This window comes from Rhinoraja longicauda, chromosome 7, assembly GCF_053455715.1.
Source record: "Rhinoraja longicauda isolate Sanriku21f chromosome 7, sRhiLon1.1, whole genome shotgun sequence".
Lineage (NCBI taxonomy): Eukaryota > Metazoa > Chordata > Chondrichthyes > Rajiformes > Arhynchobatidae > Rhinoraja > Rhinoraja longicauda.
The window spans coordinates 72,513,286-72,537,025 of record NC_135959.1 but is presented as its reverse complement, the minus strand read 5'-3'; the positions used below and the strand labels follow the sequence as shown (position 1 = coordinate 72,537,025).

Below are 23,740 nucleotides of genomic sequence, written 5' to 3'. Positions count from 1 at the left end.
CAACGGGCAGCATCTCTGGAGAGAAGGGATGGATGACGTTTTGGGTCGGAACCCTTCTCGGCAATGACCAAAGAGATGGTTGTCAGGAGCACACATTGAAGTGGAAGGGCAGTGCGATGAGAGCGCGGATGTGATAAAGGTGCAGTCGTTATCTCACACTCTCACTCACCAGGATGTCTCCTCGGCTCAGAGACGTTCACCGTCGATAGAGCAAGGTTTGTTTTGTCTGAGGAGCCTCCAGGAATGTGCCCAGATTACCGATGGCAGTATCAAAACCTGCCACGGTCAGCAAAGGAACACAAATCTCTCTTTCATAGAACACAGTGCAGGAACAGGCCCTTCGGCCCACAATGCCTGTGCCGAACATGATGCCAAGTGAACTGATCTCCTCAGCCTGCATGTGATCCCAATCCCTCTACTCCCTGCATATCAATGCCCCTGTCTAACAGCCCTTTAAACACCATTATCATTTAATGTCAGGTGGAAAGATTTAAGAGGAACCTGAGGGGCATTTTTTTTCACACAGAGGGTGGTGGGTGTATGGAACGAGCTGCCAGAGGAGGCAGTCGAGTTCCTCCAGCACTTTGTTTTGTGCTCACGATTGCAGCATTTCTTGTGTCTCTGAAAACACCAAGTGCTGGAGGCACTCAGTGGGTCGGGCAGCATCTGTGGAGGCAGAGAGACGGTCAATATCTTTGTGGTTCTGAGGCCGGGTCGTAGCCTGAAACGTTCACCACTGCGACCCCAGGGGATCCCTCCGGGTGCTCCGGTTTCATCCCACATCCCAAAGACGTGCGGGTTTGTGGGTTAATTGGCCCTCTGTAAATTGCCCCCAGTGTGTAAGGAGTGGATGAGAAAGTGGGATAAGACAGAACTAGGGTGAACAATGGTCGGTGTGGCTCGGTGGGCCGAAGGGCCTGTTTCCATTCTCTATCGCTAAACTAAACTAAACTAAACTAAACTAAAGAATGCATAGAAACAGGAATGCAGCTGATGGCAAGAGATTCAAAGTAAGAGGCTATCTCATCTCTCAGCCACACTTCCTCATGTGGGCTCAATGTAAATAATTAGCAGGCAAAACGATTCAGCCTCGGCCTGTCCACGCATGTCTCAGCCTCCTGCATGCTGTTATGTTACAGAGAACATCACTCCGACACCCAAAAAGCACTCTGTAAGACTATGACTCAAACATCACGTGGGTTAGAAGTCCATCACGGTCTTGTTCTGTAGGGCAAATGTCCAGTGACAGAGAGTGGTGTCCATCACAGGTACTGACCTCCCCACCATCGAAGGCCCATCACAGGTACTGACCTCCCCACCATCGAAGGCCCATCACAGGTACTGACCTCCCCACCATCGAAGGCCCATCACAGGTACTGACCTCCCCACCATCGAAGGCCCATCACAGGTACTGACCTCCCCACCATCGAAGGCCCATCACAGGTACTGACCTCCCCACCATCGAAGGCCCATCACAGGTACTGACCTCCCCACCATCGAAGGCCCATCACAGATACCGACCTCCCCACCATCGAAGGGATCTACAGGAGGCGCTGCCTCAAAAAGGCAGCCAGCATCATCAAAGACCCACACCACCCTGGCCACGCTCTCATCTCGCTGCTACCATCGGGAAGAAGGTACAGGAGCCTGAAAACCGTGACCTCCAGGTTCAAGAACAGCTTCTTCCCAGCAACCATCAGGCTCTTAAACACGACAATCTCCAACTAAACTATGAATAAGGGACCATGGACTACATTGGTTGCACTAGGAACTTTAGGCCATTTTTGCACTAGTACTGGGATTTAAAATAGTTATTGAACTTAGTATTTTGACCTCCAGGTTCAAGAACAGATTCTTCCCAACAACCATCAGGCTCTTGAAACAGCACTACACTGATGTCCCCACCATCGAAGGCCCATCACAGGTACTGATGTCCCCACCATCGAAGGCCCATCACAGGTACTGATGTCCCCACCATCGAAGGCCCATCACAGGTACTGACCCCCCCCACCATCGAAGGCCCATCACAGGTACTGACCTCCCCACCATCGAAGGCCCATCACAGGTACTGACCTCCCCAACATCGAAGGCCCATCACAGGTACTGACCCCCCCCACCATTGAAGGGATCTGGAGGGGGTGCTGCCTCAATAAGGCAGCCAGCATGGTGAAAGTATACTCTGGAGGTCCTCACCTGTCCATCGGTGCCGATGGTCCCCCCACAGTCAGTGAGGAGCTCCGACATGTCGTAGAAACTCTGGAACTGCCAGAGGCAGGCGTCCAGGTTGAGGTTGCGGTAGAAGCGGAGGGTGGAGGAGCCTCGCAGAGCGTCGCTGTATTGGTACGGAGACGTCTCGCCGATGGCCTGCGGGCTCCTGGTGGAGGGGGACAGGAAGCCATGGTGGGTCTTCACCTCATGGTGGTCCAGGAGGTTGGAGCAGCGGTGGTTGCCAACACGGGTCCCGTCGGGGCTGAGCGCCAGCTCGAAGTTGAACAGCTGGCGTGTGGAGATAACGGGGAGCATTCCTGAAACGCGGAGAAACCCTGTCACTCAGACAGCGCTGGCACCTCAGGACAACAATTGCTCCTTTTCTAAACGTGGACACAACGTGCCGGAGTAACCCAGGAGGACAGGCAGCAAGATGCGGCCCAACTCACCTGGATTCCAGTTCCCAACCAAGAGTTTGAAGGAGAAACGTCACCCGGAAATTCTCTCCGGAGATGCTGCCTGACCCGCTGAGTTACTCCGGCATTTTGTGTCTGGCTTTACGTCTCTGGTGATGTTTAGGGTCTGTCTACCCTATCTGTGGCTCGACCCAATGCCGCATAAAGGCATTTAAATGCCACTATCGTATCTGCCTGACCCACGCTGGCAGGGTGTTCTAGGCACCCACCACCCTCAGTAAAAATATTTGGCCCACACATCTCCATTAAACCTTGCCCCTCTCAGCTTAAAGCTGTGCCCTCTAATGTCGGGCATTTCCACCCTGGGAAAACCACCATTGCCACCTCTCCGTCACTCACTGAGTTGGTGACCATTATGGGCGCACAGCGCCAGAGACCCGGTTCGACCCTGACTTCGGGTGCTGTCTGTGTGGAGCTTGCATGTTCTCCCTGTGGCTACGTGGGTTTCCTCCGGGTGCTCCAGTTTTCTCCCACGTCCGAAAGACATGCGAGTTTGTCGGTTAATTGACCCTCTGTAAATTGCCCCGGGTGTGTAGGGAGAGGACGAGAAAATGGGATAACATGGAACTAGTGTGAATAAGTAATCATTGGTCAGAGTTGGTGCGATGGGCCAAATGGTCAGCTTCCACGCTGTATCTCTTAAAACTAAAATGAAACACTAAAACCTGTTTCTGCGCTGTATCTCTAAGCTGAACTACAGTAAATAAACTATAACATTTACTTTAATGACAAGTTGAATTACGTCCTGTAAGCAGTGTAAGAAAGTTCCATAGAACTTAAAAATATATTGTGTAATCTTATCGAAACATATAAGATTATTAAGGGGTTGGACACGTTAGAGGCAGGAAACATGTTCCCAATGTTGGGGGAGTCCAGAACCAGGGGCCACAGTTTAAGTAGGCCATTTAGAACGGAGATGAGGAAAAACTTTTTCAGTCAGAGAGTTGTAAATCTGTGGAATTCTCTGCCTCAGAAGGCAGTGGAGGCCAATTCTCTGAATACATTCAAGAGAGAGCTCATATGGATAGCAGAGTCAGCAGGTATGGGGTGAAGGCAGGAACGGGGTACTGATTGAGAATGATCAGCCATGATCGCATTGAATGGCGGTGCTGGCTCGAAGGGCCGAATGGCCTCCTCCTGCACCTATTGTCTATTGTAAGAAGGAAATGCAGATACTGGTTTACAGCGAAGATAGACACAAAAAGCTGTAGTAAGTGGGACAGGCAGCATCTCTGGAGAGAGGTGCAGTTGTACAGGGCCCTGGTGAGACCACATCTGGAGTATTGTGTGCTGTTTTGGTCTCCTAATTTGAGGAAGGACATCCTTGCTATTGAGGGAGTGCAGCGTAGGTTCACGAGGTTAATCCCCGGGATGGCGGGACTGTCATGTGAGGAAAGATTGGAAAGACTGGGCTTGTATTCCCTGGAATTTAAAAAGATGAAACGTATAAAATTATAAAAGGACTGGACAAGCTAGATGCAGGAAAAATGTTCCCAATGTTGGGGGAGTCCAGAACCAGGGGCCACAGTCTAAGAATTAAGGGGAGGCCATTTAAAACTGAGATGAGAAGGAACTTTTTCACCCAGAGAGTTGTGAATTTGAGGAATTCTCTGCCACAGAAAGCAGTAGAGGCCAATTCACTGGATGAATTTAAAAGAGAGTTAGATAGTCTGTGGAATTCTCTGCCACAGAAGGTAGTTGAGGCCAGTTCATTGGCTATATTTAAGAGGGAGTTAGATGTGGCCCTTGTAGCTAAAGGGATCAGGGGGTATGGAGAGAAGGCAGGTACAGGTTACTGAGCTGGATGATCAGCCATGATCATATTGAATGGCGGTGCAGGCTCGAAGGGCCGAATGGCCTACTCCTGCACCTATTTTCTATGTTTCTATGTTTCTATAGAGCTCTGGGGGCTAGTGGAATCAAGGAATATGGGGAGAAGGCAGGCACAGGTTACTGATTGTGGATGATCTGCCATGATCACAATGAATGGCGGTGCTGGGTCGAAGGGCCAAATGGCCTCCTCCTTCTATGTTTCTATGAAGGGGTGACGTTTCGGGTCGAGACCATTCTTTAGATCTATTTTCTTCAAAAATATATTGAGAGGGAAAAGTGTAACGCAGGCACCCGGCCTCCAGGTGGTGCTACCTACCATCAATGTGAGGCATCGTTACAGTCAACTTGACCAGGTTGGTATGGGCTGGATCTTCAGTGCCAGTGTATCGCAGCTTGGCAGAGAACGGTTCTGCTCCCACTGTTCCTTGCACTCTGGGCTGGCATAAACCTGAACACAATGAAAGTGCACACATATCACTCGTACAGTCACACAGTGCTGAAAAAGGCCTTACAGCCCAACTTGCCCACTGTTGCTCTTGTACAGAAAACTTAGCGAGGCTGCATTTGGAGTTCTCATGAACACCTTATAGAGTCACACAGCACGGAAACAGGCCCTTCAAACAAACTTTGCCCATGCCGACCAACTATCATCTAAACTGCCCACCTGCCTGCGTTTGGCCCACATCCTTCCAAACATTTCCTATCCATGTAGCTGTCCAAATGTCTTTAGTGCTGTTGGAGTATCTGCCTTAACTATTTCCTCTGGCAGCTCGTTCCATACACCCACCACCGTCTGTGTGGGAAAAGTTCCCCCTCAGGTTCCCATTAAATCTTTACCCTCTCGCCTTCAACCTATGCCCTCTGGTTCTTGATTCCCCGACCCTGGGTAAAAGACTGTGAATTCACCATAACTATTCCCCTCATGGTTGCTAGTTTATAACAAAACTCTTCAAAGCTTCCTCCTTTGCGAGAGTGAGGCCACACGCAAACTGGAGGAACAGCCCCTCGTAGTCTGCTTGGATAGTTTACAACCCAACGGTATGAACATTAAATTCTCCAGTTTCAGGCAACAAATCTGCAAGCAATTCCCCCCTCTTCTCTCGTCCCTGTCTCCCAGCTGGACTCAAGCCCATTTCTCCTTTTCGCTTTCCTCCCCCCCCCCCCCCCCACCCTTCCACCTACATTCCTCCCTCTGGCTTCACATCTTGGGCCTCCTCCATCCCCATCTCACTTCACTATCTTTACTCTTTTCATCTCCGGCCCCCTGTTAAAATCATCTGACAAACAACCCCCCTCCCTCCCCTCACCTGTACCCACCTATCACTGGCCTGACGTTGTCCCAACCCCACCTCCCTTCCAGTTTTCTCCCCCCTATTCCATCCGAAGAAGAGTCCCAACTTGAAACATTGCCTATCCATGTTCTCCAGAGAAGCTGCCTGACCTGCTGAGTTACTCCAGCACTCTGTGAAACGTCACCTTTCCATGTTCTCCAGAGATGCTGCCTGACCTGCTGAGTTACTCCAGCACTCTGTGAAACGTCACCTATCCATGTTCTCCACAGATGCTGCCTGACCCGCTGAGTTACTCCAGCACTCTGTGAAACGTCGCCTGTCCATGTTCTCCACAGATGCTGCCTGACCCGCTGAGTTAGTCCAGCACTCTCAGTCATTCTGGTAAACCTCCTCTGCACCCTCTCCAAAGCCCCCACATGCTTCCTGCAACGGGTCGACTAGAAATGCACGCAACACTCCAACTGGGATCTAACCAAAGTCCGATAGGAGTGGCATCGTGACTTCTCGACTCTTACACCCAGTGCCCCGACCGATGAAGGCAACCATACCATGTGCTCCCTTCACCATTCCATCTTGGTGTCGCCACTTTCAGGGAGTTATGGACTCAGACCTCAAGGTCCCTCTGCACATCACAAGTCTTCTGTACTCGTGTGTCTGCAGCAGAATCAAGGACCAGTCTCACCCCGGCCTCTCCCACTTCTCCCCTCTCCCATCAGGCACGAGGTACAGAAGTGTGAAAATACGCACGCCTCCAGATTCAGGGACAGTTTGTTCCCAGCTGTTATCAGGCGACTGAACCATCCACTCACCAACTGGAGCGATCCTGAGCTACCTCACTGGAGTCCCCCAGGCTGTCTTTAATCAGACTTTATCTTGCAGTAAATGTTATTCCCTTTATCCTGTACCTGCACACTGTGGACGGCTTGATTGTAATCATGTGTAGTCTTTCCACCGAGTATTTAGCACACAACAAAAAAGATTTTCACTGTACCTCAGTACACGTGACAATAAACTATCAAGCTATCTATGTCTTTTTTTTTGAAACCATCATCTACAAGTCCTTGTGTCTGACATGTGTACAGAGTTAGACTGCACGGAAACAGGCCCTTCGTACCAACCTGCCCATTCTGACCAAGATACCCCATCTACACTGGTCCCACCAGCCTGCGTTTGGCCCACATACCTCCAAACCTTTTCATTCACAAAATGCTGGTGTAATTCAGCAGGTCAGGCAGCATCTCGGGAGAGAAGGAATGGGTGACGTTTCGGGTCGAGACCCTTCTTCAGTCTGAAGAAGTCTGAAGAAGGGTCTCGACCCGAAACGTCACCCATTCCTTCTCTACCGAGATGCTGCCTGACCTGCTGAGTTACTCCAGCATTTTGTGAATAAATCGATTTGTACCAGCATCTGCAGTTATTTTCTTATACTCCCTCCAAACCTTTCCTATCCATGTACCCGTCTAAATGTTTCTTAAATGGTGGGATAGTTCACAAGTTATAGGAGTAGAATCAGGCCATTCGGCCCATCGAGCTTAGACCGCCGTTCAGTCATGGCTGATCTCTGACTCGTATTTCCGTTTTCCGGCCTTCTCCCCGTAACCCTTGGCGGCCAGAAGACGGACAGTAGCTGCCTCAGCCATCTATTCCATGATATGTAGTCGATCTTCCATGTGTGCGTTACCTTCTGTGGTGCTGACGGTGATGATGGGGCTGGATAGTTCAAGGCCCTCATCGCCATTGGCATTGACAGCGCGGGCCGCGCACTGCACTCGGGAGCCCGCCTGGAAGTAGATGGAGTCGAGGGTGATCATCTTGGAGGAGGTGAAGAAGGTGTTGGAGTCCACCTCCCTCAGGGGGCTGGTCACCCCGTCGTGGCCCGTCGGAGCGCTGACCAGCCACCGGTAACGGCTCAGAGTGTCGTTGATGTTCTCACTGCCGCAGATCGACCCAGTTCTGTCGTAATCAGCATATTTAGGATTGCACGCCTGACGGGGAGAAATCCAATGAGGAGACCGACCATTCAAGAGCATTTATACAGACTCTAGACTTTAGGCTTCAGCCCACCGAGTCCAGCGATCGCCCTGTACACTTGCACTATACCACACTCCAGCGACAATCTACAATTTCACCAAAGCCAATTAACCTCCAAACTTGTACGTCTTTGGAGTGCGGGAGGAAACCAACGCGGTCACAGATAGAAGGTACAAAATCCGTACAGACAGCAACCGTAGTCAGGATCGAACCCGGGTCTCTGGCGCTGTGAGGCAGCAGCTCTACTGCTGCGCCACTGGGCCCCCTATAGTCATTGTCATGCAGCATAGAAACAGGCCACTCGGCCCATTCCATCCATGCCAACCGAGATGCCCCATCCACACGAATCCCACCTGCCTGCATTTAGGCAATAGACAATAGGTGCAGGAGGAGGCCATTCGGCCCTTCGAGCCAGCACCGCCATTCAATGTGATCATGGCTGATCATTCTCAATCAGTACCCCGTTCCTGCCTTCTCCCCATACCCCCTGACTCCGCTATCCTTAAGAGCTCTATCCAGCTCTCTCTTGAATGCATTCAGAGAATTGGCCTCCACTGCCTTCTGAGGCAGAGAATTCCACAGATTCACAACTCTCCGACTGAAAAGGTTTTTTTCCTCATCTCAGTTCTAAATGGCCTACCTCTTATTCTTAAACTGTGGCCCCTTGTTCTGTACTCCCCCAACATCGGGAACATGTTTCCTGCCTCTAACGTGTCCAACCCCTTAATAATCTTATATGTTTCGATAAGATCCCCTCTCATCCTTCTAAATTCCAGTGTATACAAGCCTAGTCGACCTAGTCTTTCAACATACGACAGTCCCGCCATTCCGGGAATTAACCTAGTAAACCTACGCTGCACGCCCTGGTGCATACCTCTCTAAATCTATCCTACCCATACACCTGCCGAAATGTGTTTTAAACGTGCAAACTCCACACAGACAGCACATTCCGACACAGGCACGTGTTTGGCGCCACCGTGGCGGCAGGAGCTCGGCGCTGTGGGCCGTTAGAGCGGCGATACGTACGGTGACACAGATGAGGGGGTAGCCAGCCGGAGGGCTGGGGCTCTCCTTGGCCCGGGAGGTATCGTCGTAGATGAGCAGGGAGACCACTTGTGGCACCGAGGGGAACATCACGTCAGCCATGCTGTTCATCTCCTCAATGTACACGATCGCTTTGTTTATCTGCAAGACAATGGTGGAGACGGTAAGCTGCCCTCCCTCCGGGCAAGCCGCACACAACCGAGGGAAAGATCTGCCTCGCCCCTCCTCTCCTCCTCTCTCCGATGAGAGTTCTGCAACGTCAATAGTCATTTATTTGTCACGCACACATAAATGTGCAGTGAAATGAAAAATTACCCGCAGTTCAACAATAAGACCAATAAGAATAATCAATAAAAATGCAATATGGGCGGCACGGTAGCGCAGCGGTAGAGTTGCTGCTTTACATCGAATGCAGCGCCGGAGACTCAGGTTCGATCCTGACTACGGGCGCCGTCTGTACGGAGTTTGTATGTTCTCCCCGTGACCTGCGTGGGTTTTCTCCGAGATCTTCGGTTTCCTCCCACACTCCAAAGACGTACAGGTATGTAGGTTAATTGGCTGGGTAAATGTAAAAATTGTCCCTGGTGGGTGTAAGATAGTGTTAATGTGCGGGGATCGCTGGGCGGCACGGACTTGGAGGGCCGAAAAGGCCTGTTTCCGGCTGTATATATATGATATGATGATGATATGATGATAATAATAATAATAATAATATTCATTTATTGTCATTGCAACGAGTACAACGAAATTAAAAAATAGCCAATCCTGACGGTGCGTAAAAACATATATGCAATAAATGCAAAACAAATAAATACAAATATATTAAGTACAAAAGTTTTAACAGTGTTGCCTAGTGCAGAAGGTAGTGTTCAGTTCTCGTATGGCCCTGGGGTAAAAACTGTTCTTAAGTCTCTTTGTTCGGGATTTGATCGACCTGAAACGTCGACCAGAAGGCAGATGAACAAACAGACGGTGGCCGGGGTGGGATGGATCTTTTATTATTTTGCCTGCTCTACTGAGGCAGCGTAGGCTGAACAGGTGCTCCAGGGAGGGCAGTGAGCAGCCGATGATCTTCTGGGCCGTCGTGATGACCCTCTGAAGGGCCTTCCTGTCCTTTTCTGAGCAGCTGGCATACCATGTGGTTATACAGTATGCCATACAATCATAAACTAACACCAAACAAAAGAAACATCCATCACAGTGAGTCTCCTCCAGTCCCTCCTCACTGTGATGGAAGGCCAGGATGTATTTTTCTCTTCCCTGCCGTCTTCTCCCGCGGTCAGGCTGTTGGAGTTGCCTCTCCCTCTGCCGCTCCCTCTCTGTAATTCCTCCTGCTCTCCGACCACGCTTTGACCCAGACTCTCTACCACAGCCACATGTGTTTCCTCGATGCCTGCACCTCCATCTTCCACCTCAGGGATGGTCTTGTCTGTATTCGTTTCCACCTGGCCCACAGCTAACAATGGCCGGTTCCCTTGATCGTCGTTGCTTTTTTTGCATATCTTTCATTCTTTTGTCCTACATCACCGACTATATCTCTCGTTTCCCTTTCCCCTGACTCTCAGTTTGGAAAGGGTCTTGAACTGAAATGTCACAAATTTCTCTGCTCCAGAGAAGGGAGACACAAAATGCTGGAGTAACTCAGCGGGTCAGGCAGCATCTCAGGAGAGAAGGAATGGGTGACGTTTCGGGACCCGAAACGTCACCCATTCCTTCTCTCCTGAGATGCTGCCTGACCCGCTGAGTTACTCCGGCATTTTGTGAATAAATACCTTCGATTTGAACCAGCATCTGCAGTTATTTTCCTGCCTTTTCTCCAGAGATGCTGTCTGACCCACTGAGTCACTCCAGCTTTTTGTGTCTATCCTCAGATCATAGGTTTAGGTTTATTGTCATCACATGGCGGCACGGTAGCGCAGCGGTAGAGTTGCTGCTTTACAGCGAATGCAGCGCCGGAGACTCAGGTTCGATCCTGACTACGGGCGCCGCCTGTACGGAGTTTGTACGTTCTCCCCGTGACCCGCGTGGGTTTTCTCCGAGATCTTCGGTTTCCTCCCACACTCCAAAGACGTACAGGTTTGTAGGTTAATTGGCTGGGCAAATGTAAAAATTGTCCCTAGTGGGTGTAGTATAGTGTTAATGTACGGGGATCGCTGGGCGGCACGGACTTGGTGGGCCGAAAAGGCCTGTTTCCGGCTGTATATATATGATATGATATGATATGTATCGAGGTACAGTGAAATGCTTGGTTTTGCATGCTAACGGGTCAAATAACACTAAGGATAAATACAATCAAGCCAAACTCAAGTACAATAGGTAGAGCAAAGGGGAAGATACAGAGTGCAGAATATAGTTCTCAGCATTGTAGCCCATCAGTTCCAGAGATAAAGTCCAATGTCCGCAATGGGGTAGAGGTGAATCGGACAGTACCCTAGCTTGAACACCAGGGGAGCTATGTGAGGATGCTCTTCCTCGACTTCAGCTCTGCCTTTAACACGGTCATCCCGAGCAGACTGGTCACCAAACTTTCCGACCTTGGATTTTCCCAAACCATCTGCCAATGGATCAAGGACTTCCTGACCAACCGCCCCCAGACCGTCAAAATAGGCCCTCACCTCTCCTCCACCATTACACTGAGCACCAGCTCACCACAGGGCTGTGTGTTGAGCCCCATCCTTTACTCCCTCTACACTCACGACTGCGCCCCCACCCATCCCACCAACACCATCATCAAGTTCGCGGATGACACGACTGTGGTTGGACTCATCTCAGAAGGAGATGAGACAGCCTATAGGGATGAAATCCAAAGGCTGGCAGCATGGTGTTCAGTGAACAATCTGGTCCTGAACTCCTCCAAAACAAAGGAACTTATAATTGACTTTAGAAAAACCAGTGTAGACTACGACCCACTCTACATCAATGGGGTCTGTGTGGAAAGGGTACCAGCTTTCAGGTTCCTGGGTACGCACATCGCAGAGGATCTTACCTGGTCTACCAACACCATCACCACAGTAAAGAAGGCACAGCAGAGACTCCACTTCCTGAGGATCCTCAGGAAAACCAACCTGCAGGAGAAGCTCATGTTGTCCTTCTATCGCTGCTCCATCGAGAGTGTGCTGGCATACTGTATAACCACATGGTATGCCAGCTGCTCAGAAAAGGACAGGAAGGCCCTTCAGAGGGTCATCACGACGGCCCAGAAGATCATCGGCTGCTCACTGCCCTCCCTGGAGCACCTGTTCAGCCTACGCTGCCTCAGTAGAGCAGGCAAAATAATAAAAGATCCATCCCACCCCGGCCACCGTCTGTTTGTTCATCTGCCCTCTGGTCGACGTTTCAGGTCGATCAAATCCCGAACAAACAGACTTAAGAACAGTTTTTACCCCAGGGCCATACGAGAACTGAACACTACCTTTGCACTAGGCAACACCGTTAAAAAATCTTGTACTTAATATAATTGTATTTAATTGTATTTATGTATTTATTTGTTTTTGCATTTATTGCATATATGTTTGTACGCACCGTCAGGATTGGCAATTTTTTAATTTCGTTGTACTCGTTGCAATGACAATAAATGAATATTATTATTATATTATTATTATTATAGAAGGACTGTTTAGAAGCCTGATTTTTTTTTTAGATTTAGAGATACAGCGCGGAAACAGGCCCTTCGGCCCACCGAGTCCGCGCCGCCCAGCGATCCCCGCACACTAACACTATCCTACACACACTAGGGACAATTTTTACATTTACCCACGTCTTTGGAGTGTGGGAGGAAACCGAAGATCTCGGAGAAAACCCACGCAGGTCACAGTGAGAACTTACAAACTCCGTACAGACGGCGCCCGTAGTCAGGATCGAACCTGAGTCTCCGGCGCTGCATTCGCTGTAAGGCAGCAACTCTACCACCGCGCCACCGTGCCGCCCTCTGATAATAGAGGGGAAGAAACTGTTCCTGAGTCTGGTGGTGCGCGCTTTCAAGCTTCTGTACCTTCTGCCGGACAGGAGAGAGGAGAAGGAGGAGCTGTTCATGGTGCATGTCCTGTGGCAGCAGGTAACAGTTTCCTCACTAATAACGATCTTCAACATTGGCACTGAATCTGTCACTGGCCCTGCTGCTACTGCTGCCACACACACACGTGTCCCCCACACACACACACACGTGTCCCCCACCATCGTACCTGTATTTCTGCCACCATGTTCTCATCAGGTTTCAGGTGAACAGTGAACGCCTCCCGCATTTCTCTCAGCCCATCGTACAGGACCTCGACCTCCACAAAGTGCTGAATGTCACCTTCCTTAAACTGGACATCTGGAACAAATCAAGAACAGTCAGCTCGTCACACGCCAGGCCTGCCTACTTGTGCTGCCTCTTTCAGGGAGCTGTGAGCTGGGAAGATTCACGAGGATGTGGCCAGCTCTCAAGGGGCTGAACTACAGGGAGAGGTTGGGCGGGTTAGGACTAGTTTAGTCCACTTTATTGTCACGTGTAACATAGAAACATCGAAAGATAGAATATAGGTGCTGGAGGAGGCCATTCGGCCCTTCGAGCCAGCACCGCCATTCAATATGATCACGGCTGATCGTCCAAAATCAGTACCCCGTTCCTGCTTTCTCCCCGTATCCCTTGATTCATTTAGCCCGAAGAGCTAAATCTAACTCACTGGGGTACCAGTGAATAGATTTTGTTGTGTGATAATCAGTCAGCAGATAGACTGCACATGATTATAATCGAGCCGCCCACAAGGTACAAATACATTATAATACATGACAATACAACATATATATAACATATAACAACTACAGCATGGAAACAGGCCTGTCCGGCCCTACCAGTCCACGCCGACCAGAGATACATGATTAATCCCTGGAGCACAGGAGGCTGAGGGGTGATCGTATAATTTTGTACATGATCATGAGGGGAATAAATAGGGTGAATGCACAGTCTTTTACCAGCGTAGGGGAATCAAGAACCAGATGACACAGGTTTAAGCTGAGAGGGGAAAAATGTAATTTGAACCTGAGGGGCAACTTTTTCCACACAGAGGGTGATGGGTGTATGGAACGAGCTGCCAGGTAGTTAAGGCAGGTACAATGATGACAGTTAAAAGACATTTGGACAGGTACATGGATAGTATTTATTCACAAAATGTTGGAGTAACTCAGCAGGTCAGGCAGCATCTCGGGAGAGAAGGAATGGGTGACGTTTTAGGTCGAGACCTTTCTTCAGACTGAAGAAGGGTCTCGACCCGAAACGTCACCCATTCCTTCTCTCCCGAGATGCTGCCTGACCTGCTGAGTTACTCCAGCATTTTGTGAATAAATACCTTCGATTTGTACCAGCATCTGCAGTTATCTTCTTATGGTACATGGATAGGAAAGGTTAGAGGGATGTGGGATAAAAACGGGCAGGAGGGACCAGTGTAGATGGGGCACCTTGGACAGCATGGATGAGTTGGGCCGAAGGGCCTGTTTCTGTGCTGTGTGATTCTATGGATCTGGGCCCCACGATCCCTCCGTACAATGGATCGTTCTGCAGAGATAGTACTGCCCAAGATGGATACTTCACGTGTGAGCATGATAGCGCAGTTTTCTCAAATGTTTAAAGACAGTAATGGACTTTAGTTCATTGTGCTACATTGCCATTGGCCTCGTATACCGAGGGATGATGGGGTTCAAGACTCCCTGAAATTGGCAGCCCAAGTAGATACAGAGGTCCAAAGGGCATTTGGTGTGCTTGCCTTCGTTGGTCGTGGCATTTATTTATTTATTCGTGTCATCACACAGCTGTTTGCCAACAGCGAGCAAATTTTAGTGGCACGTGGTTGGCATCTGCAAGATCCTTTACAGTGCGTGTGTCATGCAGCACGTCACAGCTCAGGAGATGTTCCATAGTCTGGAGGCCCCGTCCACACTGGCAGTCTGCCGCATCTTCAGTGTATCCCCACTTCAGCACGTTCGATTTACTCCTCCCCACGCCTGTCCGCAGTCTGTTGAGACGGCGCCAGGTTACCCACGGTTGGTCGGAACCTGGTGGGAGTTTCTCAGAGGGATCGATTGCCATGTGAGTGTCTTCGGGAGATTTCTCCAGTCTCTCTTCCCAGAGTCTGAGCCTTCTGGACGATGCACTGCAGTCCAGGGGATGGACAGAAGAGAGGAAACTTCTGCGTGATTTCAAACGCTGAGGTAGCAAAGGGTTGGTCATGAAAGGGGTGTCTTTGAGTGTAAGAGTCAGGAAGTCATGATGCAGCTTTATTGGACTTTGGTTGAGCTCCTTTTGGAGCATTGCTTGCAGTTGTGGTCAACCCCATTCCAAGAAGGACGTGGAGGCTTGGTAGACAGTGCAGAGCTTTACAAGAACGCTGCCTGGATTAGGGAGTATTTGCTACAGGGAGAGGTTGGACAGACTTGGTTTCTCTGAAATGGCATAGGTTGAGGGGAGATGCATGTAAAATTATGAGGCATCGACAATAGACAATAGGTGCAGGAGGAGGTCATTCGGCCCTTCGAGCCAGCACCGCCATTCAATGTGATCATGGCTGATCATTCTCAATCAGTACCCCGTTCCTGCCTTCTCCCCACACCCCCTGACTCCGCTATCCTTAAGAGCTCTATCTAGCTCTCTCTTGAAAGCATCCAACGAATTGGCCTCCACTGCCTTCTGAGGCAGAGAATTCCACAGATTCACAACTCTCTGACTGAAAAAGTTTTTCCTCATCTCAGTTCTAAATCGGGTAGACAGTCACAACCTTTATCCTGGGTGGAAATGTCAAAGACTGGAGGGTATAGGTTTAAGGTGAGAGGACAAATTTCAAAGGAGATGTGTCGAACAATTTTTTTTTTGTTGCAGTTTTTTTTTTCCTGCAGAAGCCAGAGAACGTACAAACTGTACACAGACAACCCCGAGGTCAGGATTGAACCCGGGTCTCTGGCGCAGTGAGGCAGCAGCTCTACCCGCTGCACCTCTGTTCCGCCCCCTCAAAACAAAGCTTCATATCTCTTTGTTTTCATATCTCTGTCCCGCCCACCCCCCCCCGACATCAGTCTGAAGAAGGGTCTTGACCCGAAACGTCACCCATTCCTTCTCTCCAGAGATGCTGCCTGTCCCGCTGAGTTACTCCAGCATTTTGTGTCCACCTTCATATGCACATCCGTTGTGTGTTATTACTGTGGTTAATATTCCCGGATATTTACTCCAAACCCGACAGCAGTCAAAACGCACAAACGTCATGCTCGACGGGTTGAATACCACAAACTACATGGAGATTACCAGCTTAATCTCACCATAAGTACCTAAAACACAAGAGGAGGTGGTTGAGGCAGGTCCTATAACAACAATTTGAGGAAGGACGTCCTTGCTATTGAGGCAGTGCAGCGTAGGTTCACGAGGTTAATCCCCGGGATGGCGGGACTGCCACATGAGGAAAGATTGGAAAGACAGGGCTTGTATTCACTGGAATTTAGAAGGATGAGAGGGGATCTTATAGAGACGTGTAAAATTAAGAAAGGACTGGACAAGCTCGATGCAGGAAGAATGTTCCCAATGTTGGGGGAAGTCCAGAACCAGGCGACACAGTGTAAGAATAAAGGGGAGGCCATTTAAAACTGAGGTGAGAAGAAATTGTTTCACCCAGAGAGTTGTGAATTTGTGGAATTCTCTGCCACAGAGGGCAGTGGAGGCCAATTCACTGGATGAATTTAAAAGAGAGTGAGATAGAGCTCTAGGGGGTAGTGGAATCAAGGGATATGGGGAGAAGGCAGGCACGGGTTACTGATTGCGGATGGTCAGCCATGATCACAATGCTCGAAGGGCCGAATTGCCTCCTCCTGCATCTATTTTCTATGTTTCTATGTCTATGTTTCTAACATTTAAAAGACATTTGGACAGGTACATGGATAGGAAAGGTTAAGAGGGATATGGACTAAATGTGGTCAGGTGGGACAAGTGTAGATGGGGCATCATGGTTGGCATGGACGAGATGAGCCGAAGGACCTGCTTCTGTGCTGTGCGACTCTATGACCAGATGTACAGTAATTCTAGTACAAGGTGAGCCACTGCCAATAGCCATACCTTCAGACAGGGGGTTATAGTCTTCTCCAGAGACGGCCGACCCATCTTTTGTGTGGACTCGCACAATGGACACCTTGGACACGTCTCCTTGGCGTAGCACGGGGATTTTGACAACTGCGATCTGCCCGGGCTCCTTCGGTTCGCTGATACTAAACTTGGCCTCTCCAAATTTGATGACGGCTTCTGTAATCAAGAAGCAGAAGAGCAGTTCAGATAGTCCAGGGCAACACGGGGAGAGAAAGGGCCGGAGGATGCAGCGCCGGGAATAAAGGAGGACCTGGAGCGCCGTGAGGGGGGGAGAATCAAGGAGGACCTGGCGTGGGGGGACTGTCATCAGGGGGGGGGGGGGGGGAGAATCAAGGAGGACCTGGCGTGGGGGGATCGGCATCAGGGGGGGAAGAATCAAGGAGGACCTGGCGTGTTGGGGACTGTCGTCAGGGGGCAAGAATAAAGGAGGACCTGGCGTGGAGGGGATTGTCGTCAGGGGGGGGGAGAATGAAGGAGGACCTGGTGTGGAGGGACCGTCGTCAGGGGGTAAGGAAGAACAAAGGAGGACCTGGCGTGGGAAAGGCGTCATGAGTGGGGTCAAAGAACAAAGGAGAACCTGGCCTGGGGGGGGGACCCAAAAGTGGGGGGGCGGGGGGAGAATAAAGGGGGGCCTAGCGCGGGATACTTTGTAGCTTTGTGGGCACCCTTTATGTGGCGACTCTTTGCATACCGTGGGTATCCACAACAAAAAATATCACTGTCACTTGTCACATGTGACAATGAAGTATTCATTCACTCATTCATTCACTCATTAATTAATTAATTAATTGATTGATTCATCCATCCATTCACTCATCCATTCATTCAATCATCCATTCATTCACTCATCCATCCATCCATTCATTCACTCATCCATTCATTCACTCATCCATCCATCCATCCATTCGTTCACTCATCCATTCATTCACTCATCCATCCATCCATTCATTCACTCATCCATTCATCCATTCATTCATTCATCCAACCATCCATTCATTCACTCATCAATTCACTCATCCATTCATTCATTCATTCATCCATTCATTCACTTCATCCATCCATTCATTCACTCATCCATCCATCCATTCATTCACTCATCCATCCATCCATCCATCCATCCATTCATTCACTCATCCATCCATCCATTCATTCGTTCACTCATCCATCCATTCATTCACTCATCCATTCACTCACTCACATTCATTCACTCATCCATCCATCCATTCATCCATCCATTCATTCACTCATCAATTCACTCATTCATTCATTCATTCATGACTGGGGTCGTCTGCCGTGAAACTCACTGTCAGCTTTGTCCGTGATCTTTATCAGAGTTTCGTTGATGCCACCAATCGAGGCACCAAATGAAGACTCACTCTTCGGCGAGCCGAGAACCAACCTCAACTCCTCAACTTCTTCATGTACGGAGTCGTCACTCAGAGTCACGGTGCACGGCTTCTCAATCTCACCTGTGTAACATCACAGAAAGTATTTGGAGACTTCAAGGTGAGCAGTTCATGCTGCTTGCTTTAAAACGAATCACACACAGCAAAAGGAATCTTCCAGAAACATAGCAATAATCAAAGATACTAGGGGAACAAGATGGCCCACTCTGTTGAAATCGCCTATACTGAAGTGTAATACGCAAAGGAGCCATTTTAGTAGGCAAAACCCGCCGCTCGCAGTGTAATCAGTGTTTTGGGGGAACAGTATGTGTGATGATACCGCTAAAATGCAGAATATATCTCATCTATCAATTCACAGATTTAAAAAAATGTTTCTGCAAATTTCTGCCTACTAAAATGGCGTCATGACATACTACGGTTTTTAGGGTCGAGTGGTCTACCTTGTTCCTCTTGTATCTTTGGTAATAATGGAGGGTATTGGCAATAAGAAGGGGTTGGACAAACTTGGAGACACAAGGAACTGCAGATGACGGTTTACAAAAAAAACCAGAGTGCTGGAGTAACTCAGCATCTCTGGAGAACATGGATAGGTGATGTTTCAGGTTGGGAGCTTTCTGCAGACTGATGCCGTGGGGGGGTTGAAAGGTTGAAAAGAGAGGTGGGGGCATGACAAAGCCTGTTAAGTGATACAGTGCCCTCCATAATGTTTGGGCCAAAGACCCATCATTTATTTATTTGCCTCTGAACTCCACAGTTTGAGATTTGTAATAGAAAAAAATCACATGTGGTTAGAGTGCACATTGTCAGATTTTAATAAAGGCCATTTTTATAGTCAAGTCAAGTCAAGTCAATTTATTTGTATAGCACATTTAAAAACAACCCACGTTGACCAAAGTGCTGCACATCTGACTAGGAAAAAAAAGAAACACACAGTGGCAGGCAGCCAAACACAACGGCGCGGCCATCTTGAACAAAATGTTAATTCAATCACCCACAGTCCAACAACAAAGCATTAAATAAGCATCAAAATTACACCCCCAAAAAACCCCCAAAAACACAGTCCAACAATAAAAGCACTAAACAGGCACCCAAATTACCCAACCCCAAAAACCCCCAAAACACAGTCCAACAGTAAAAGCATTAAATAGGCATTCAAATCACACAACCCCAAAACCCCCAAAAACACAGTCCAACAATAATTATAGATTTTGGTTTCACCATGTAGAAATTACAGCTGTGTTTATACATAGTCCCCCCATTTCAGGGCACCATAATGTTTGGGACACACGGCTTCACAGGCGTTTGTAATTGCTCAGGTGTGTTTAATTGCCTCCTTTGCCAAGAAGTATTTAAAAGAGCAACCACAGTTCTGGAAAAAGGTCTTGTGAACAGATGAGACGAAGATTAACTTGTATCAGAGTGATGGCAAAAGCAAAGTATGGAGGAGAGAAGGAACTGCCCAAGATCCAAAGCATACCACCTCTTCTGTGAAACACAGTGTTATGGCCTGGGCATGTATGGCTGCTGAAGGTACTGGCTCACTTATCTTCATTGATGTTACAACTGCTGGTGGTAGTAGCAAAATGAATTCTGAAGTGTATAGACACATCCTATCTGCTCAAGTTCAAACAAATGCTTCAAAACACATTGGGCTGGCAGTTCATTCTACAGCAAGACAATGATCCCAAACATACTGCTAAAGCAACAAAGGAGTTTTTCAAAGCTAAAAAATGGTGAATTGTTGAGTGGCCAAGGCAATCACCCGATCTGAACCCAATTGAGCATGTCTTTTATACGCTGAAGAGAAAACTGAAGGGGACTAGCCCCCAAAACAAGCATAAATGGAAGATGGCTGCAATACAGGCCTGGCAGAGCATCACCAGAGAAGACACCCAACAACTGGTGATGTCCATGAATCACAGAGTTCAAGCAGTCACTGCATGCAAAGGATATGCAACAAAATACTAAACATGACATTGCTGTGTCCCAAACATTATGGTGCCCCTGAAATGGGGGGACTATGTATAAACACAGCTGTAATTTCCACATGGTTTAGATTTAGATTTAAAGGTACAGCGCAGAAACAGGCCCTTCGGCCCACCGGGTCTGCGCCGCCCAGCGATCCTCGCACACTAACACTATCCTACACACACTAAGGACAATGTTTACATTTGCCCAGTTAATTAACCTACATACCTGTACGTCTTTGGAGTGAAACCAAAATGTATAAAAGTGGCCTTTATTAAAATCTGACAATGTGCACTTTAACCACATGTGATTTTTTCTATTAAAAATCTCAAACTGTGGAGTGCAGGGGCAAATAAATAAATGATGGGCCTTTGTCCCAAACATTACGGAGGGCACTGTGGGTGTATACAGGTGAGGGGTGATTAGCAGATGGCTGGACAAAGGGATGAAAAGATTAAAGGCTGTAAGATAAGGAAAGAGGAAGCGTGGTGTTATCTCTGAAGAAGGGTCTCGTCCTGAAACATCACCTATCCATGTTCTCCAGAGACGCTGCTTAACCCGCTGAGTGTTGTTTAATGCTGATTACAAATCAGAGAGTATTTCGGACTCTGACAGCGTTTGGATCTGTGATGATATGTGCTGGCACCTCCACAAATTTAAAAACCACATTGGGACCCTTCTTCAGACTTCAAAAGGCCCATTGTGCGGGAAGGAACTGCAGGTGCTGGCTTACTGCGAAGAGAGACACAAAGTGCTGGAGTAACAGCGGGTCAGGCAGCGTCTCTGGAGAACGTGGATGGGTGACGTTTCAGGTCAGGATCCCTCTTCAGACTGAAAGTACGGGCGTGGGGGGGGGGGGGGGGGGGGGGTGTCGTAAAATGCCAGAACAAATCAGGGAAGGCAACAGATGACCAGGGAAGGGTGGAGCCCAAAATGGTCCATTGTTGGGTGGGGAAGAGGTGAAAACAAAGGGGATACCAGGATGCGAACAGCGGAATCTAGTAGAACGACAAGGGTGGGGATTTGGGGGATTTTGGGGGGGGGGGGGGGGGAGAGAGAATGCAGGAATTACTTGAAATTAGAGGAATTAACATTTGTTGTAAGCTGCCCAAGCGTTATATGAGGTGCTGTTCCTCCAGTTTGCGCTGGGCCTCACTCTGACAGTGGAGGAGGCCCAGGACAGAAAGGTCAGTGTGGGAATGGGAGGGGGTGTTAAAGTATTTGGCAACCGGGAGATGCTGCAGTGACCTGCCGAATTACTCCAGCACTTTGTGGCCTTTCTTAGTAAACGAGCATTTGCAGTTCTGACCTGCTGAGATTGGAAACTAGGGGCGGCACAGTGGCGCGGCGGTAGAGCTGCCAGGGACCCCAGTTCGATGCTGACTACGGGTGCTGTCTGTGTGGAGTTCTCCCCGTGACCATGTGGGTTTGACATCCCAAAGACGTGCGGGTTTGTAGGTTAATTGGCTTGTGCTCTCCAGTTTTATTTGCGTCTGTCTATGAACTAAACGAAAGTTCCTTGTGCCTCCAATGGAGGGCAGATGTTGGCCATGAAGTGGTTTATGAACAGGAAGGTGCAGTATGGCTTTCTCCGGAGTGTGGAGCTGGAACGAGTGTGTACCTGGGAGAAAGGTGATGACAGACTCATCTGTATTTGGCCGCTCAGCAAAGTCCATCATGACCTGGGCAGAGGCTTGGCGGGTGTAACACCGCACGCTGGACTTGTAGTTGATATCCCCACTCCGGTAAACCACCACTGTGACTTGGCCATCACTTTCCTTCACCACGTACGTCGACTCTTTGAACTGCACCTTCGGCACTAAAAGGTAAAGGAAATCATTAATATATTGTTCTCCACACAAACCAGTGGCCCAACCACCCCATGTTGACCAACATGCCCCATCTACGCTCGTCCCAACTGCCCATGCTCGGAACCATCCTACCATCAACTAGAGAACAGTCCTGAGCTACTAATCCTCCAATCTACCTCATTGGAGACCCTCGGACTATCTTTGTTCAGACTTTACTGGACGTTATCTTGCACTAAACGTTATTCACGTTATTCCCTTTTTTGTTTATCTTTCATTCATTTGTTCTACATCTCTCTGTATCACCATCTATATTTCTCGTTTCCCTTTCCACTGACTCTCAGTCTGAAGAAGGGTCTCGACCTGAAACATCACCCATTCCTTCTCTCCAGAGATGCTGCCTGACCCGCTGAGTTACTCCAGCATTTTGTGTCTACCTTCTGCTAAATTTACTTATTTGCAGAGTTAAGCTTTTACTAAGTGTGAACAAAAAAATTGAATATCTGTTAATATTTTATACAGTTTACTTTAGAAAGTGCAGATATTTTAAGGGTGGGGGGTATCAGTTTATGAAAATATGTCGGAAGATAAAGACAGAATTCCTCTGAGAAAATTGTTAAAATAATATTCAAAGTAAATGTTAACTTGTGTCATGCCCACTCTTTAGCATAAGAGTAATGGAAACAGGCCTTTCAGCCGAACACCAGAGGATTAGAAAGGGTTTATGTGCAGAGTCTTTTACTCAGAAAAGGGGAATCAAGAACCAGAGGACATAGGTTTAAGGTGAGAAGGGAAAGATTGATAGGAACCTGAGGGGCAACTTTTAAACATGGAGTGAGTTGCCAGAGGAGGTAGTTGAGGCAGGTACTATAATAGTAGTAAAAAGACAATTGGACAGGTACATGGACAGGAACGGCTTACAGGGATATGGGCCAAATGCAGATAAGTTTAGTGGGGCATCTTGGTCAGCATTGACAGCCATGATCACATGGAATGGTGGTGCTGGCACGAAGGGCCAAATGGCCTAATCCTGCATCTATTGTCTATTGACAAGTTGGGCTGAAGGGCCTGTTTCCGTGATGTTCGACTCTATAACTTGCTCATGAGAACACCACACTCCGCCAACTTCTCGTACAACAGTAACATAACGCCTCAACCTTAAACCGCACCAGAAATGACTGGATTAGACATCTCAGCATGAAATGTTGAGATTGATCGTGGCATGTTATTGGGTGTTAATACCGAATGCTGAGGCTTTATAAGGCCTTGGTGAGGCCGTATTTGGAGTATTGTGAGCGGTTTTGTACCCATGTCTGAGGAGCGATGGGCTAGCGCGTTGGAGAGGGTCCAGAGGAGGTTTACGAGAATGATCCCAGGGATGAGTGGGTTAACATACGATGAGCTTTGAATGTCTCTGGGCCTGTACTCGCTGGAGTTTAGAAGGATGAAGGGGGATTTACTGAATAGTGAAAGGCCTGGATAGAGTGGATGTGGAGAGGATGTTTCCCCTAGTGGGAGAGTCTAGGACTAGAGGCCGAAGCGTCAGAATAAAAGGAGGTGAGGAGGAATTTCTTTA

The 23,740-nt window shown here is 48.6% G+C and overlaps 1 protein-coding gene across 1 annotated transcript in view; it reads right to left on the bottom strand.

Annotated features, from left to right (window-relative positions):
- The window catches only part of LOC144595647 (FRAS1-related extracellular matrix protein 2-like), a 132,888-nt gene that overhangs the window by 22,542 nt on the left and 86,606 nt on the right, over positions 1-23,740 (bottom strand). The window contains exons 9-16 of the mRNA XM_078403222.1: positions 21,978-22,175; positions 18,287-18,451; positions 16,956-17,138; positions 13,066-13,196; positions 8,867-9,025; positions 7,491-7,794; positions 4,834-4,965; positions 2,194-2,525 (exon numbers count right to left, since the gene is read on the bottom strand). Coding sequence (XP_078259348.1) covers positions 2,194-2,525; positions 4,834-4,965; positions 7,491-7,794; positions 8,867-9,025; positions 13,066-13,196; positions 16,956-17,138; positions 18,287-18,451; positions 21,978-22,175 — 1,604 coding nt within the window. The remainder of the gene's footprint in view (positions 1-2,193; positions 2,526-4,833; positions 4,966-7,490; positions 7,795-8,866; positions 9,026-13,065; positions 13,197-16,955; positions 17,139-18,286; positions 18,452-21,977; positions 22,176-23,740) is intronic.